This window comes from Brassica napus, chromosome C2 (genome assembly GCF_020379485.1).
Source record: "Brassica napus cultivar Da-Ae chromosome C2, Da-Ae, whole genome shotgun sequence".
Lineage (NCBI taxonomy): Eukaryota > Viridiplantae > Streptophyta > Magnoliopsida > Brassicales > Brassicaceae > Brassica > Brassica napus.
The window spans coordinates 18,631,568-18,646,113 of NC_063445.1; the positions used below are offsets into that span (position 1 = coordinate 18,631,568).

The 14,546-nt window shown below is 37.3% G+C and overlaps 2 protein-coding genes across 2 annotated transcripts; one reads left to right on the top strand and one right to left on the bottom strand.

Annotated features, from left to right (window-relative positions):
• The first annotated feature begins 9,184 nt into the window (after nt 1-9,184).
• LOC106356125 (nudix hydrolase 1) lies at nt 9,185-10,150 on the top strand. Its single transcript, XM_013795949.3, has 2 exons — nt 9,185-9,419; nt 9,491-10,150. Exons 1-2 carry the CDS (start codon nt 9,200-9,202, stop codon nt 9,784-9,786), a joined length of 516 nt encoding a protein of 171 aa, XP_013651403.1. The 5' UTR covers nt 9,185-9,199; the 3' UTR covers nt 9,787-10,150.
• A 632-nt stretch (nt 10,151-10,782) lies between these two features.
• LOC106356124 (protein IDA) lies at nt 10,783-13,292 on the bottom strand. Its single transcript, XM_048746358.1, has one exon. The coding sequence runs from the start codon at nt 11,291-11,293 to the stop codon at nt 10,967-10,969; it is 327 nt and encodes a 108-aa protein (XP_048602315.1). The 5' UTR covers nt 11,294-13,292; the 3' UTR covers nt 10,783-10,966.
• Nucleotides 13,293-14,546: the final 1,254 nt, after the last annotated feature.

The following is a 14,546-nucleotide window of genomic DNA, read 5'->3' on the forward strand; positions in this document are numbered from 1 at the left end:
ATGTCCACTGTACTCAAAGAATTATCTGTATGCAGGATACTCAGAGAATATATATCCTATCGTGTCACAACATATTGAGGAACGAGAATGCTTTCCTCCAGAACTAAAGCGTGGTCGGGGGAGACCGAAGAAATCAAGATGGCAATCTTGGTTGGAGCTATCTAGGATGAGAGGACACAAACCCAGGAAGAAACACAGGGCACGGAGATGCTCAAACTGCAAGGAAACTGGCCATACGAAACCACAATGTACACAACCAGTTGACTAGTTGTCCAGACGACCTAAATTTAAGTCGTCCAGTCTTGATTACCCGTCCAGACGACTAAATTTTTAGTCGTCCAGTGTATTTTATTTTTAGACGACCTTCTACTAAGTCGTCTAGTGTATTTTATTTTTAGACGACCTTCTACTAAGTCGTCCAGTGTATTTTATTTTTAGACTACCTTCAAGTGTATTTTATTTTTAGACTACCTTCTACTATCCCTTCAAGTCGTCCAAACCTTCTAGACGACTTATTTGTAAGTCGTCCAGTTGGAAAACCTTCCAGACGACTTATAATAAGTCGTCCAAACCTTCTAGACGACTTATTTGTAAGTCGTCCAGTTGGAAAACCTTCCAGACGACTTATTTGTAAGTCGTCCAGTTGGAAAACCTTCCAGACGACTTATTTCTTCCAGACAACTTATATCATGTTCAAATACAAAAATCATGTTCAAATACAAAAATCATGTTAAAAAATCATGTTCAAATACAAAAATCATGTTAAAAAATCATGTTCAAATACAAATCTAATCATACATGCCTACGAACTTATCACCATCCACATTTTCTTTCAGATGCTGATCAACAAGCTCCTTCCATATATCCACCGCCATATTATCCCTCATTTTCTTCGCGTTGCACCTAGCAAAGTCTTTAGGGTCAAAGGAGCCCCCGAGCGCATGACATTCAATGTACTTTACAGTGTACACGCCACAATCACCATTGTTGGCCGTGGGTACACCTTTCAGCGGTCTCTCATATGTGTATGGCTCCAACCCGTATTTGACCCGCATTTCGTCGGTGGCTGCGCACTCAACAAGCAGATAAGGGACCATCTGGAGAAAAGGCTCCATTATCGCATCCCATGCGTCTGGTACACTAGATGAAGGTATGCTGTCCCAGACGACTATGTGCCTCTTAGGGATCGATATCCAAATAGCAACCCAATGCTTGTCGTCCAAGTTCACTGGCGCATAGATATCATCAATGTCCTCCCCCCACTTCTTGTTTGATTGGCAAAATGAAGGTATTGATCCGTCATAAAAATACGACGCCCCACCAGGTAGAACTCTTCCTAAACCTTTGTGATCAGGTTCCGATGTTTTGAAGAGCTGATACTGCTCTCTCCAAGACTGAGAAAAGTTGTGATCCAGGAAGCACATTCGCTCGCTCCTGAAAGCTTGTGGGTTCTCCTGATACCTCTGCCTTAGCACATTAATCCAAGCATCTATATGCTGCATATTAAATATAACAAGTTAGAAGTTACCAGACGAAGACGACTTATATTTAAGTCGTCTACGTGGTCGTCCAAGTAGACGACTTTCCAGACGATTTATCTTTAAGTCGTCTGGAAAGTAGTCTACTTGGACGACTTTGTAGACGACTTAAATCGTGTGCAGAAGACTTACGCAGTCTTCCAGCCATCCTCTGGCTGTCCGGAGGAAGTGGTACCACCTTGTTGGTGATGTACGTGGTTTGTCCTCGATCTTAGTTAAATAATGACTGCAAACAAAAAAGCAATCAGTTTTGGACGACTAAATCAAGCTATTATGGGTAAAGCAATCACTTACGGATCAGTTTTCAACCAATCAGCGAGTTCCTTCAACTTTTCTTTGTTTACTGGCGGAAATGGATTATAGGCTGCCACTTTATCTTTTTTTTTCTCTGCCATATAAGGAGATCTCACAGTAGGAGCAGGTTTCTTCGCTCGTTTACTCTTTGCACGCTTGTCCAATACAACCAGGCTCGGTTGTGAAACTGGATCGCTTGGCTCGGTGGAAGCGAGGCTCGGTTGTTGATCTGTGGAAGCGAGGCTCGGTTGGTGATCGGTGGAAGTGACAGCAACAATCTCTTTGGAGGTGACACCATCTGCTTTATTTACCGAGTTCGCCTCGGTTGCTGTATCCTCCGGCAACCATCTCTGCAATAAAAGTTGCACACAAGTTAACCCTGGACGACTTAAATAAAAGTTGTCTGGACGACTAGTTGACCCTGGACGACTTAAATAAAAGTTGTCTGGACGACTAGTTGACCCTGGACGACTTAAAATTAAGTCTTCCGTGGTCAACTAGTCGTCCAGACAACTTACGTTTAAGTCGTCCAGGGTCAACTAGTCGTCCAGACAACTTTTACAGTCGTCTGGACAACTAGTTAACCCTGGATTTGATACTAACATATTTGATTTGAGGAGGCTGTTTCTTTTGAGGAGGAGGCTGTTTCTTTTGAAGAGGAGGAGGCTGCTGCTGTTTCTTTTGAGGAGGAGGAGGCTGCTGTTTGGTTTGATGAGGAGGAGGCTGGTTACTAACCACGGTTTCCTTGGCATGAGGGGTAGCCTGTTTGTTTCTACCCCCGGTTTCTTTGGCAAGAGGGGTAGGCTGTTTATCTTGAGGGGTAGCCTGATTGGTTAGAGGTGGAGGGGTAGCCTGATTGGTGACACCAACCTTCTTCTCCACAGCTTCCAATCTATCAGACAACTTCCTAAACTCCCTCATGCACTTATTAAACCCTTTTTTCATAGCCTCAGCTACGCCCTTGAACATAATTTCCAACTCCTCTCTGGTCACCCCTCTAGCCTCTTCTCTAGCCTCTTCTCTAGCCTCTTCAGGAGCCTCTTTACGAGCTTTCTTCCGAGGTCTTGGATTGTCTTCCTCCTCCTCCTCCTCCTCCAACACAACCATCTCTTTGGCCTTCTTCGATGGAGTCACAACCTTAGGTTTTGTATTGACCTTAGTACCAGTGACTTCCCAGCAATCCATGGTCCACTTCCACGGTCTCCGCTCATACATGACTTTAATGATGTTCTCCGCGGGCAGGTCCTCAACCTCAGAGTCCCATTTTGGCCACATTTCACTAATGTCCTTCTCAACAAAGTTGATCACGCGGGTCTGCAGTAAATAGAAGAATCGAGTTAGATATTTGAAAAAAAATACTAAATAGACGACTTAATTATAAGTCGTCTACTAAGTCGTCCAGCTGGAAGACCTTCCAGACGACTTATAATAAGTCGTCTAATAAGTCGTCCAGATGGAAGACTTTCCAGACGACTTAATTAAGTCGTCCGATAAGTCGTCCAGCTGGGAAGACTTTCCAGACGCCTTATTATAAGTCGTCTAATAAGTCGTCCAGATGGAAGACCTTCCAGACGACTTATAATAAGTCGTCTAATAAGTCGTCCAGATGGAAGACTTTCCAGACGACTTAATTAAGTCGTCCGATAAGTCGTCCAGCTGGGAAGACTTTCCAGACGCCTTATTATAAGTCGTCTAATAAGTCGTCCAGATGGAAGACTTTCCAGACGACTAAATTAAGTCGTCCGATAAGTCGTCCAGCTGGGAAGACTTTCCAGACGACTTATTATAAGTCGTCCGATAAGTCGTCAAGCTGGACGACCTTCCAGACGACTTCCAGTCGTCTGCGCAGTCTTTTGGATTGAAGTAAATACCTGACTCAAGATAGCAGCTTTCATTGATCTGCGGCCTCTGCTGCCCTCGTAAGCCAGTATCGGTGGAGACGGACTGTCTGCTCTGGGACCACCAATACTAGCACCCAATTCCGGCATAGCTGTGTACGTCCAGACTTGAAGAACTTGTATAAACCCATCCACAGTGTAACAGCCAGCAATTTCTTTGTTCCACAAAGAGTCCATCAGCACCTTAAACGCGACTCTCCCCCATGGATAATTCTCAAACCGTTCTAAATCCATCACTAGCCTTGCCAGAGTAGATCGTGTAGCGGTTGAAAACTTTCTCCCTTCAATGAATCCAGTGAAGATGGAGAGGTACGCGAGCCGCTTGCGATCTTCCCTGGACCAATCCCCGCATCTCTTCAGTGCTGCTATTATCTGATCAGTAGTTGGCCCAGCTTCCAGATGAACTCCCAGCATCCCCCAGAAAGAAACCATCTCTGGGGTAACGTCACATTTTGGTGTCTCAAGGTCCTCGATGTACTCGCAGTTTAGACCAGTGAGGTTTTCAAACTCTAACAGTGAAAACCTCAAAGGTTCTGGACCAACGAGAGACCACATCTCATACTTCTTCTTAATGTCCAGCTTGAAACTGAGCATGTAGTGAACCAGCCTTGAAGCCCAACCAAATCCCTGCTCCTTGAACTTGATGAAAACTCCCAAACTCGACTCCTTGAGCTCTTCAAATTCGTCATCAGTAAGAGCTTTCCTAAGAGCAGTATGCAACTTGCTGTTATCCGTATGATACGAAATGCTATTGTGGGCTTCTGGCTCTTCCCCTGATGTGTATAACCTACGGGGGAGTTCTGGAATATCCATCCTTTTTGTCTGCAAAATAATCAAAGACAACAATATAAGTCCAGACGACTTAGTAGACGACTTATAATTAAGTCGTCTGGAAAGTCTTCCAAATGGACGACTTATATTTAAGTCATCTACTAAGTCGTCCAGTTGGAAGACAAAGCCGGACGACTTAAATTACTTACAAGTCTTCCAGTCGCAGAAGGAGTTGGAGTACTCGTCATTGCGGTTATAGATCTGAAAAAATAAACGTGAAACGGTGAGAATGAGTAAATTGATAGAGACAACGTTTTATGTTCATCTTTTCCTCGAGATTGATGACTTAGCGGCGTTAGGGTTTACAGAGAAACGGCGCTAAGGTTTACAGAGAAGAAGCGGCGGCGCTAGGGTTTAGAAGAAGCGGCGGCGCTAGTGTTTAGAGGAAGCGGCGGTGAGAACGTTGGTGACCACGGTGGCGAGGGCGACGGTTTGTTCGGAAATAGTGGAAGCGGCGGCGCTAGGGTTTAGAGGAATCGGCGGCGCTAGGGTTTAGAGGAATCGGCGGCGCTAGGGTTAGAAGAAGCTGCGGCGACAACGGTGAGAATGAAGTGAGATAGATAGCCGACGTTGAGAACGATGGTTTGTTCGGAAATCGTGGGAATTCGAAATCGCCTTTGAGAGAGAACTGTTAGGGTTTTGAGAGAGAACTGTTAGGGTTTCTGAATTTCGCGAAAAATGAAACAAAAAAAAAAAATCACCTTATATATTGGGTAAATAATCCGGTTAGCTTTAAAAGTACATTGGTAAACTTTAAGGTTTGGTCCGGTTTAGACGACTTATTCTGGCTGATAATGTACAACAGACGACTTAATATTTAGTCGTCTGTTTTCAGACGACAAAATATTAAGTCGTCCTAGACCCTAAAATGAACCCCTAAACTAAAATGACTAGATTAACTAACTAACCACGTTATAAAATCAAATTATACTTAAATAGTGTTTACTATACACAGAAATGAACACGGATAAGTAATTTTAAAAATTTTCAAAAACGGTTTTAATGCTTTCCAAAATCTAACCCTAAGAACACATACAATACTACAACATATGTTGATGAAACATAAACTAAAGAATATCATGACTCACTACTTTCACTCATCTATGCTGAAAACAATTGAAATTTGTTATATCTTAATTTATACCTCCTAAGACATATGTTAATTACATAATTCCCATTTTTCACTTATCAAAATATTTTTTACAAAATTTTTAAATTATGTTTAAGACTAACTGTCCAGACGACTTTCAGTTAAGTCGTCTGGACGACTTATTTTCAAGTCGTCTAAACAGACGACTTGCGAGGGGTAGAAACGTAAAAAAAATTCCGTTTTTTTGTTTGGTCACAAGGGGATAGTTGTAATTTCAATAGCCTTTTAAGTTACTTTTGCGTTTGACCCAAGTTGGGGTATTGTTTTGGGTTTGACTCCAAGTTTTGAGTCACACTTGGCAATTCTCCCTTAATTGTAATGTTTAGTTTTGTGATTTAATAGGAGGTTGGAATATGAGATTTAGTGTTTAGATTTAAGATTTTGGGTTAAAGTTAAAATATTAGTTTTGAACACTAAGTTTAAGATTTGTGGTTAAATTTTTAAAAATTTATATTTAAATTTTATTTAGAGTTTGGATGCATGGTTTATGTATTAAGTTTAAGGTTTATGGTATAAATCTTGATTGAAGATTTCAATTTTGTATTTAAGAGTTACCGTAAGATTAATAAAATGATTAAATTTTGAGTTTCATTTTCAGATTTAAAGTTAAAGTATAAAAAAAATTAGATTCTTGAGGTTTTTCTTTAGAGTTTGGGGTTTAACAGTTTGTTTAAGATTTTAGGGTTCCAAATAGTTACGAAAAATTCAAGGCAAAACCGTGAATGTTTTATAAATAGCTACCAAAACAATTTGTAACTAAGGGGTTGACTGATTTCCTCGTTACCACCCGCAAACGCAGTTTTTGCGGTTGGTAGCTGTTGACAGCGTTTCAAAACAATCACATAAACCGCTTTGTACCGTTTCAAACCACTTTGTACCGCTCAAAATCAAAAGCTCCTTCCCGCAAGAGTTTACAGTTGCGGACTGTTGCGGTTGGATAAAAAAAATTAAATTAGATTTAGATTTCATATATCCCAACTAATCACAATCACGTATAACTACTTTATTTTATTTTTTAGGCAACATTATATACATATATTAAACAATCACGTTAGCCCTAATTTGTTGCAATCCATTGAAATCATGCAACCCTAAACAGTTTTATTGTTTTATGATTTATTTTTTGTTTTTTTTAATTCTCTAAATCACCAGTATATGATTAATATATATGTTTTTAATTATTAATTATTATTTTGTCGTTGTATTTTAAATTTATCAGTTTAATAGTAGTTTTTGTGTTTTAAATATATTTTATTAATTAATTGTTGTATCTGTGGGTGGGTAAACCAATCAAAATGATCCACAAACGCAATAATTTTCAAACGTTGTACCAGTCATACAAAACGCTTAATAACGTCAGAAACCGCAACCACCCGCATCCGCAAACTTTTGCACCCACAACCGCAACCGCTGCGTTTTAAACCTGCAGTGAGGCCCTAAATCATGGTTTTTTTGTAGTATTTCCTTAGCTTTATAAATTTGCCACGTTTTTAATTTTTTGGTATTTTGTAGTATTTTTTGGTTTTGCCACGAATTTTCGTGGTTATTTCGTGGCTATGGCCGATATTTCTACCGGTGAAATAAAATTATATAAAATTAATGATTTTTCAGTGAATATTAACTATAAAATAAATAAAACTATATTAAATTTCCACAGTGATATTTTATATAGAAAATATGTCAAAATTACATTTATTATTTATTATGAATCAGTTGCAGTTATCTTTTATAAAATGAAAACAAAAACAATAAAACATATCTTTTGTCGGCCAACTTCCATCAAGGAAAAGCCCAATGGACCATTACAGATATAAACATCAGGTTTATAAAGCAAGACCCAATATGTGTTCTTCATGCAAGAATAGAGCTTCTGATCACTGTGACACTTCATCTCCTTTGATTCATCCACCATACGCTTCATGTATTTATCTTCTCTGTCAAAATGAAGCTTGGTTCCTCGCCATATTCTGATGCAAACCGAGCAGCTCACTACGGTCACCTTCCTCACTCATCTTCAATTTTCATCAGGGCCGGTCCTGAAAATTCAGGGGCTTAAAACAAAATGAAAAATGGGGGCCTATATCTTACATCACAAAAATATTCCAAAAACAAACTCATAAACATAGTTCATATATAAAGTACTAAACCAATGATAAAACATAAGTTTCTATACAAAAAAAATGAACAAATGAATCGATAGTTTATGCCAAGATTTTTCTTCTGATATAAACACAAGCAATTGACAAGGAGTAATGAAATTCTGTTTTGAAATTGTGTTTTTGGCTTGCAGGTTACGGACAGGGAAAGGAAGTGCAAGAGTCGAAGACAAAAAAAAATGAAATACGTTAGTCCAAATTTTTTTTTAACTTTGTGGATTTTTAATCTTTTTGATTTATTGGGCTATTACATTATTGTGTTCTTTGGCCCATTCAAATGGACTTTGGTTGTTAAACCAACGTGATATAGCCAAGTTCGTGTGATCTCATTAAAAATATTTTTTGTTCTATAACTATAATGTATATTGGATTTTTTAGAAATGGAGGCCTATAAAAAATGGGGGCATAAGAAAAATGTTTCAATGGGCTTGGCCCAGGACCGGCCCTGATTTTCATCAACGATCTGACAGTTCACCCATGTTTCCTATAAATCACATCTCGAAAATATCCATGCTCCACTATAAATTTACATTTGAACAGGCGCGCTATTAGGGCAGGATTATCGGGGGAGGGGGGTGTTTGGTGGGTTTCTTAAGGAGGGATCCACAAAAAACAAAAACCGGTTACAAAATAGTCCGAATAAGAACTGCTATTCGATGGCGGGCTCCATTGACACGTGGCGGCTCGCGATTGGTTGGTTTTTAAAACTTTTTTTTAATTCAGACAAAATAAAATAAAATAAAATAAAATAAAATAAAATAAAAAATAAAATAAAAAAATAATAAACTTATTTGGGTTTCACCGTTAATCATAGTGTTAGTCGGTTAAGATAACTACTTTGGACTGGAGAGAGATGATATTGTAGTGAAAGCATAGAGAGTTTGAGGATCTAATCAATGATCAGAAGTTTTACTAATCCAAACTCAATCAACAAAAAGACTAACAATAAACTCAGCTTTTATTGAGGATGAGCCCACAATAAAAGATTCGCCTAAAACGAAAATATAAACCGACAAACGAAAACCATAATCAATAAAAAGATCGAAACATATAGATAAATTTGATTTTTTTTCCTTTTGAATGATCGTGAGTTTGTTAAGAGGAAAAAAAAAGAGAGAGAATAATACGAAAATAATAGAAACAAATTTAAAAAAAAAGGGCGGCTTACAAGAGTAGTGGAGTTTCAGAAAAAAGTATGAAAATATTTGTTGGGCTCTAGCCTTCGGCGTCACTGGCAAAAGAGAAAGCAGTGATACTTGTGTAAGCCTATCATAACTACACATTTGGGCCCATAAACTGATTGAAAACCTCATACGACCTCGTTTCAGCTGAATGTTTCAGTCAATAAAAAACAAAACGCCATTATTAAAAAGCAAATCGCGACAAGAAGCGTTTCCACTAAGACCGAAGAAAATGGAGACAGTAGGAGAAGCGACGCCGAGAGTCGCCGTGGTAGTTTTCGTCGTCAAAGGAAACTCGGTGTTGTTAGGGAAGCGCCGCTCATCAATTGGCGACTCCACCTTCGCTCTCCCCGGCGGTCACCTCGAATTCGGTCCCACTCTCTCTCTCTCCCGTCGCGTTTCTGTAAAAATCTCAGCTAATCTTTGTTTCGTTTTTGAGCAGGAGAGAGCTTCGAAGGATGCGCAGCGAGGGAAGTGATGGAAGAAACGGGACTAGAGATAGAGAAGATGAAGCTCTTGACTGTCACAAACAACGTCTTCAAGGAAGCTCCGAAGCCATCTCACTACGTCACTGTGTTCATGCGTGCGACGCTTGTGGATCCGAATCAGGACCCGGAGAATATGGAGCCCGAGAAGTGTGAAGGTTGGGACTGGTACGACTGGTTGAATCTCCCGACGCCTTTGTTTTGGCCGCTTGAGAAAATGGTCAACAGCGGTTTCAATCCTTTTTCTGATTAAATGCTGCTAGATGTGCATTTAGTCTAGTGGTATGATTAGTTGAACAAAAAAAAAAAAAAAGTCTAGTGGTATGATTCTAGCTTAGGGTGCGAGAGGTCCCCAGTTCACTTCTCTGAATGCCCCTCTCTTTTTTCTCTTTTTAGGACTTATTTCTAATCATCCAGAGGAGATTAAAGACTGTATTGAATAACATGTTTTTTTTTTTCTGTGCAATGGATTTTATTTAACTTTTTTTTTGTGTAATGGATTTTATTTAACCATGTTTTGATTCCGCTACTAAAGATTGTATTGCAAAACATGTGTGTTTATTTAACTATGCTTGATTCAACTACTAAAGATTGTATTGCACAACATGTTTGTTCTATTTGTTGTGGATTTTATTTATCTGTCTGATTCCACTACTAAAGATTGTATTGCATAACATGTTTGTTCTGTGTTGTAGATTTTCTTTATTTTGATTCCACTACTAAAACTTTTATTGGACAACATGTTTGTTCTCTGTGTTGTGTATTTGATTTATTTATGTTTCATTCCACAACTAATTTTTTTTTTATTGCATAACTTGTTTGTTCTACGTGTTGTGGTTTTTATTTATCTATGTTTGATTCCACTACTTTGACAAATTTTTGTCAATGCTTGGTGAGTTTGGTATGGTAATAATTGCTGTGCATTTATCAAGCATGTCTTCTTAATAGAAAGACAAATGGTACAAGACAAAGTGTATTTGGTATGTAATTATTATGTATATCTTGAAAACTTTAGTAGATTGACTTCTCTTCTCAAAGACTAAAGTCACTAAACCATCATTTGTTTTTCAATCTGTAGATATTTTTTCAATTTGTACGGTCAATAATTGAAGACTGAAAGTTGAAAACTTCAATAATCAACTTATTAGACATAATTAAAGAACATGGCAAATATTGATACTAACATGTTTTGATTAAGCGGCTGATGGGTGATGCATATAATTTAGAACAAAGGCTTACACAAGCTTAGTTAATTGAATTTCTTGATCTTTATATGGCCATCATGATTCATGAGTTTAATACATAGACTAGTCCACAAAACATCTGAAAAAAAAAATCAATAGTATGCAAGTATATACAAAGAGTGTAATCCTGTATGTCTCTAATCTACAAAATAAACATACAAAAAATACATAGAAGCATACAAAATGAAATCAATGAGGAAGGGAGTCAACAAGAGAATTATGTCTATTAGAAGGAGCAGAAGGAGGAATGGGAACTCCTTTGGGCAAGTAACCAAAAATATAGCTGCGTTTAAACCCTAAGCTCTTCTTATTCTTCATCTCCACGGTGGTGACTCCAATTCTTGTTGAGGTACTACTCGCCGCCAGAAACAGAACAAGACAGAGCAAAACCATCGTACGACACGGAGCCATCTGGTAATGAATGTTTTCCTCTCTTTTTGTTTTCTTGAATTTCACTAGCCATCTAAGTAATGAATGAAATGAATAATGTGGAAGTGTATGTCTATATATAAACATGTGTGTGTATTTGATGGGAAATAAGTGTGGCGAAAATGTGGGGAAAAGAGTGGAATGGTAAAATTCAACAACATACGCTAATGAGACTTTGAATTTTCCTTTAGTAATTTATTATCGAAATTTTCAAAGGTTGAGTTTTTCTTCTTTTGTGTGTGTTTCTGAAGCTTTTTAGTCGCTGCCGTCGACTTTTATTTATTTTATATATTATTGGAATAAAAATAAGTCCATTTTATACTTGAGAAAATGGCAATCTGGTTTGAACGGACCGTCTTTTTTTCAAGATTTTATACTTTATTACATACAACTTCGTTGACAAGAATAATTAATGGTTTAATGAACATCGTTACTGTTGTTTTGTTTGTTTGTTGTTGTAATATTCAACTTTCAACAGTAATCATCCTAAGTTGTGTAGGAATACTGGAATTGTATAAGATTAGCTTTTGATATCGGTTTCGAAAACTCATGATATCCAGGGCTAATGATATTAATACTGACTCGAGCTCTCTTGAATACTTTCGTGTACAATTGAAAAAGGTTATGTTATATCCTTAGAAAATAAGATATACGACAGTCAGCAAGTTGGAAATAGAACTAAGGGAAATTGAGTTGTACGACCTTCGAACAATTATGATTAAATGTCCTAATACACCTATATATTTTTTCTTTTTGATACAATATTGTCATATTGCCCTTAGTAATAACCGGAAAAACCTGCAAAAGAAAAAGAAAACAATGATTAATACTCATTGTGGAAAAGCAACTCGTGTCCCTACGTTATTCACACATTCTTATGTTATTCACACCCTCTCATTTTTACCTTACCTTCTTTTGGTTTTTGAAGGTGAATAATAGTCTTCATCAACGATTTGGCCACCACATATACACCGCCAACGTTTATGATGTTTCTCTCCGATCAAAATCACTTATTCCATGATAACGGTGACTCAGCTTCTCGGAATTGGGAATCAGGGGAAATATGACACAGACTGTAAGTTCTGATTGTGGCTTAAGTTTTTTTTGTCTTGGAATCTGAGTAAATCGGTGAAATCAAGTATGATGGTTGATTAAGTGTTCGTGTTTGTTGTACCTGCTGAAATATATTGTTGTTTTTCGCCGAATCGGCTGTTCCTCTGGTTTGATCTACTTCGCTTTTGTTGCATGTCTGGTAAAATAGGGAAAAACAAATGATGATGGTTGATTGAGTGTTTATGTTTGCTCGCTTTTGTAAGTATTTTTTAACTGCTTCTGATTAGTCAATTTGTCGGGGTAAAACATTTTGCGGTGAAACATCCACTTGTTCCCTAGTTTTTTTGTTCTCGTGTTACTTGTCATCTATTTTTCGAAGCCACTGGCTCTTTATTTTCCGTTCCATTTTGTGTAATCTGCTGATTTCTATTCTAGTATATTTGTATGCTATACCATACGTATATAGACTGATGTTTTCCATTCCATTGACCGCAACCTGTAATTTCTTTGTTTGTTCACACTGCCTAGGTTTGTTTTAAAGTATTCTACTCATATGGAATAGCCGTCAGTTGGTAACTGAGAAGGAATTTGAGATCTAGTGGCTGTTTGCGGGGAAGCCAATCCGTTATGTTCTTCAAGACTTTGCCATTGTGGCTGGTTTTAACAGTGGCGAAAGTGGGGGCTTCCATGGTGAGGCGCAAGAGAAAGCTATTGGACGAGGGCAGGGAACCATTTAAAAACTCGAGCTTACATGCTTTTTTCTATTTTATTTGGAAAACATATAATAGAAATGATATTCTACAGTACATAAGCATGAGTTATGTTTTGGTGTTGTAATTGATATGAATCTTGGTTTATGTATATTGATCAAAATTAAATATTTAGCTTACATTTAGTTAACCATACTCATACAAGTGTAAACTTCACACAAATTTCTATTATCTTTTTTTGTAATGATTCTATTTTACATTTAAAAGTAAAAGATTGCAATGAATGATCTATATTGTATAGTTTAATATTACATAATATAGTTTAATATTACATAATATTATGTACTATTTTAAGATTTTGATATTTGGGGGTAGGGTTTAAGGTTTAGTGATTAGGGTTTAGGGTTTAAATTTGGGTTTTTGGTTTACTGATTAGGGTTTAGGGTTTAAATTTGGGTTTAGGGTTTAGTGGTTAGGGTTTAGCATTTGGAAGGTGGGTGTTGAGGTTGGGGTCCATATAACTTCTTACATTCAAGCATAGACGTTTCATAATTTCACCAATATGTACTATACTATTTATTTTGTTCCATTCTATTTGAGTTTAGGGTTTTTATTTGTATTTAAATTTGGGTTTAGGGTTTGGTGATTAGGGTTTAGGGTTTAAATTTGGGTTTAGGGTTTAGTGATTAGGGTTTACGGTTTAATGATTAGGGTTTAGGGTTTAAATTTGGGTTTAGAGTTTAGTGGTTAGGGTTTAGCATTTGGAAGGTGGGGGTTGAGGTTGGGGTCCATATAACTTCTTACATTCAAGCATAGACGTTTCATAATTTCACCAATATGTACTATACTATTTATTTTGTTCCATTCTATTTGGGTTTAGGGTTTTTATTTGTATTTAAATTTGGGTTTAGGGTTTAGTGATTAGTGTTTAGGGTTTAAATTTGGGTTTAAGGTTTAGTGATTAGGGTTTAGGGTTTATGGTTTAAATTTGGGTTTATGGTTTACTGATTAGGGTTTAGGGTTTAAATTTGGGTTTAGGGTTTAGTGGTTAGGGTTTACCATTTGGAAGGTGGGGGTTGAGGTTGGGGTCCATATAACTTCTTACATTCAAGCATAGACGTTTCATAATTTCACCAATATCTACTAAACTATTTATTTTGTTCCATTCTATTTGGGTTTAGGGTTTTTATTTGTATTTAAATTTGGGTTCAGGGTTTAGTGATTAGGGTTTAGGGTTTAAATTTGGGTTTAGGGTTTAGTGATTAGGGTTTACGGTTTAAATTTGGGTTTACGGTTTAAATTTGGGTTTGCGGTTTAATGATTAGGGTTTAGGGTTTAAATTTGGTTTTAGGGTTTAGCATTTGGAAGGTGGGGGTTGAGGTTGGGGTCCATATAACTTCTTACATTCAAGCATAGACGTTTCATAATTTCACCAATATGTACTATACAATTTATTTTGTTCCATTATATTTGGGTTTAGGGTTTTTATTTGTATTTAAATTTGGGTTTAGGGTTTAGTGATTAGGATTTAGGGTTTAAATTTGGGTTTAGGGTTTAGTGATTAGGGTTTACGGTTT

Coding starts and splice junctions, on each gene's coding strand:
- LOC106356125 (XM_013795949.3), top strand. CDS start 9,200: ATGTTTCAGTCAATAAAAAACAAAACGCCATTATTAAAAAGCAAATCG. Junction 9,420..9,490: donor CGGCGGTCACCTCGAATTCG/GTCCCACTCTCT, acceptor GTTTTTGAGCAG/GAGAGAGCTTCGAAGGATGC.
- LOC106356124 (XM_048746358.1), bottom strand. CDS start 11,293: ATGTTTATATATAGACATACACTTCCACATTATTCATTTCATTCATTA.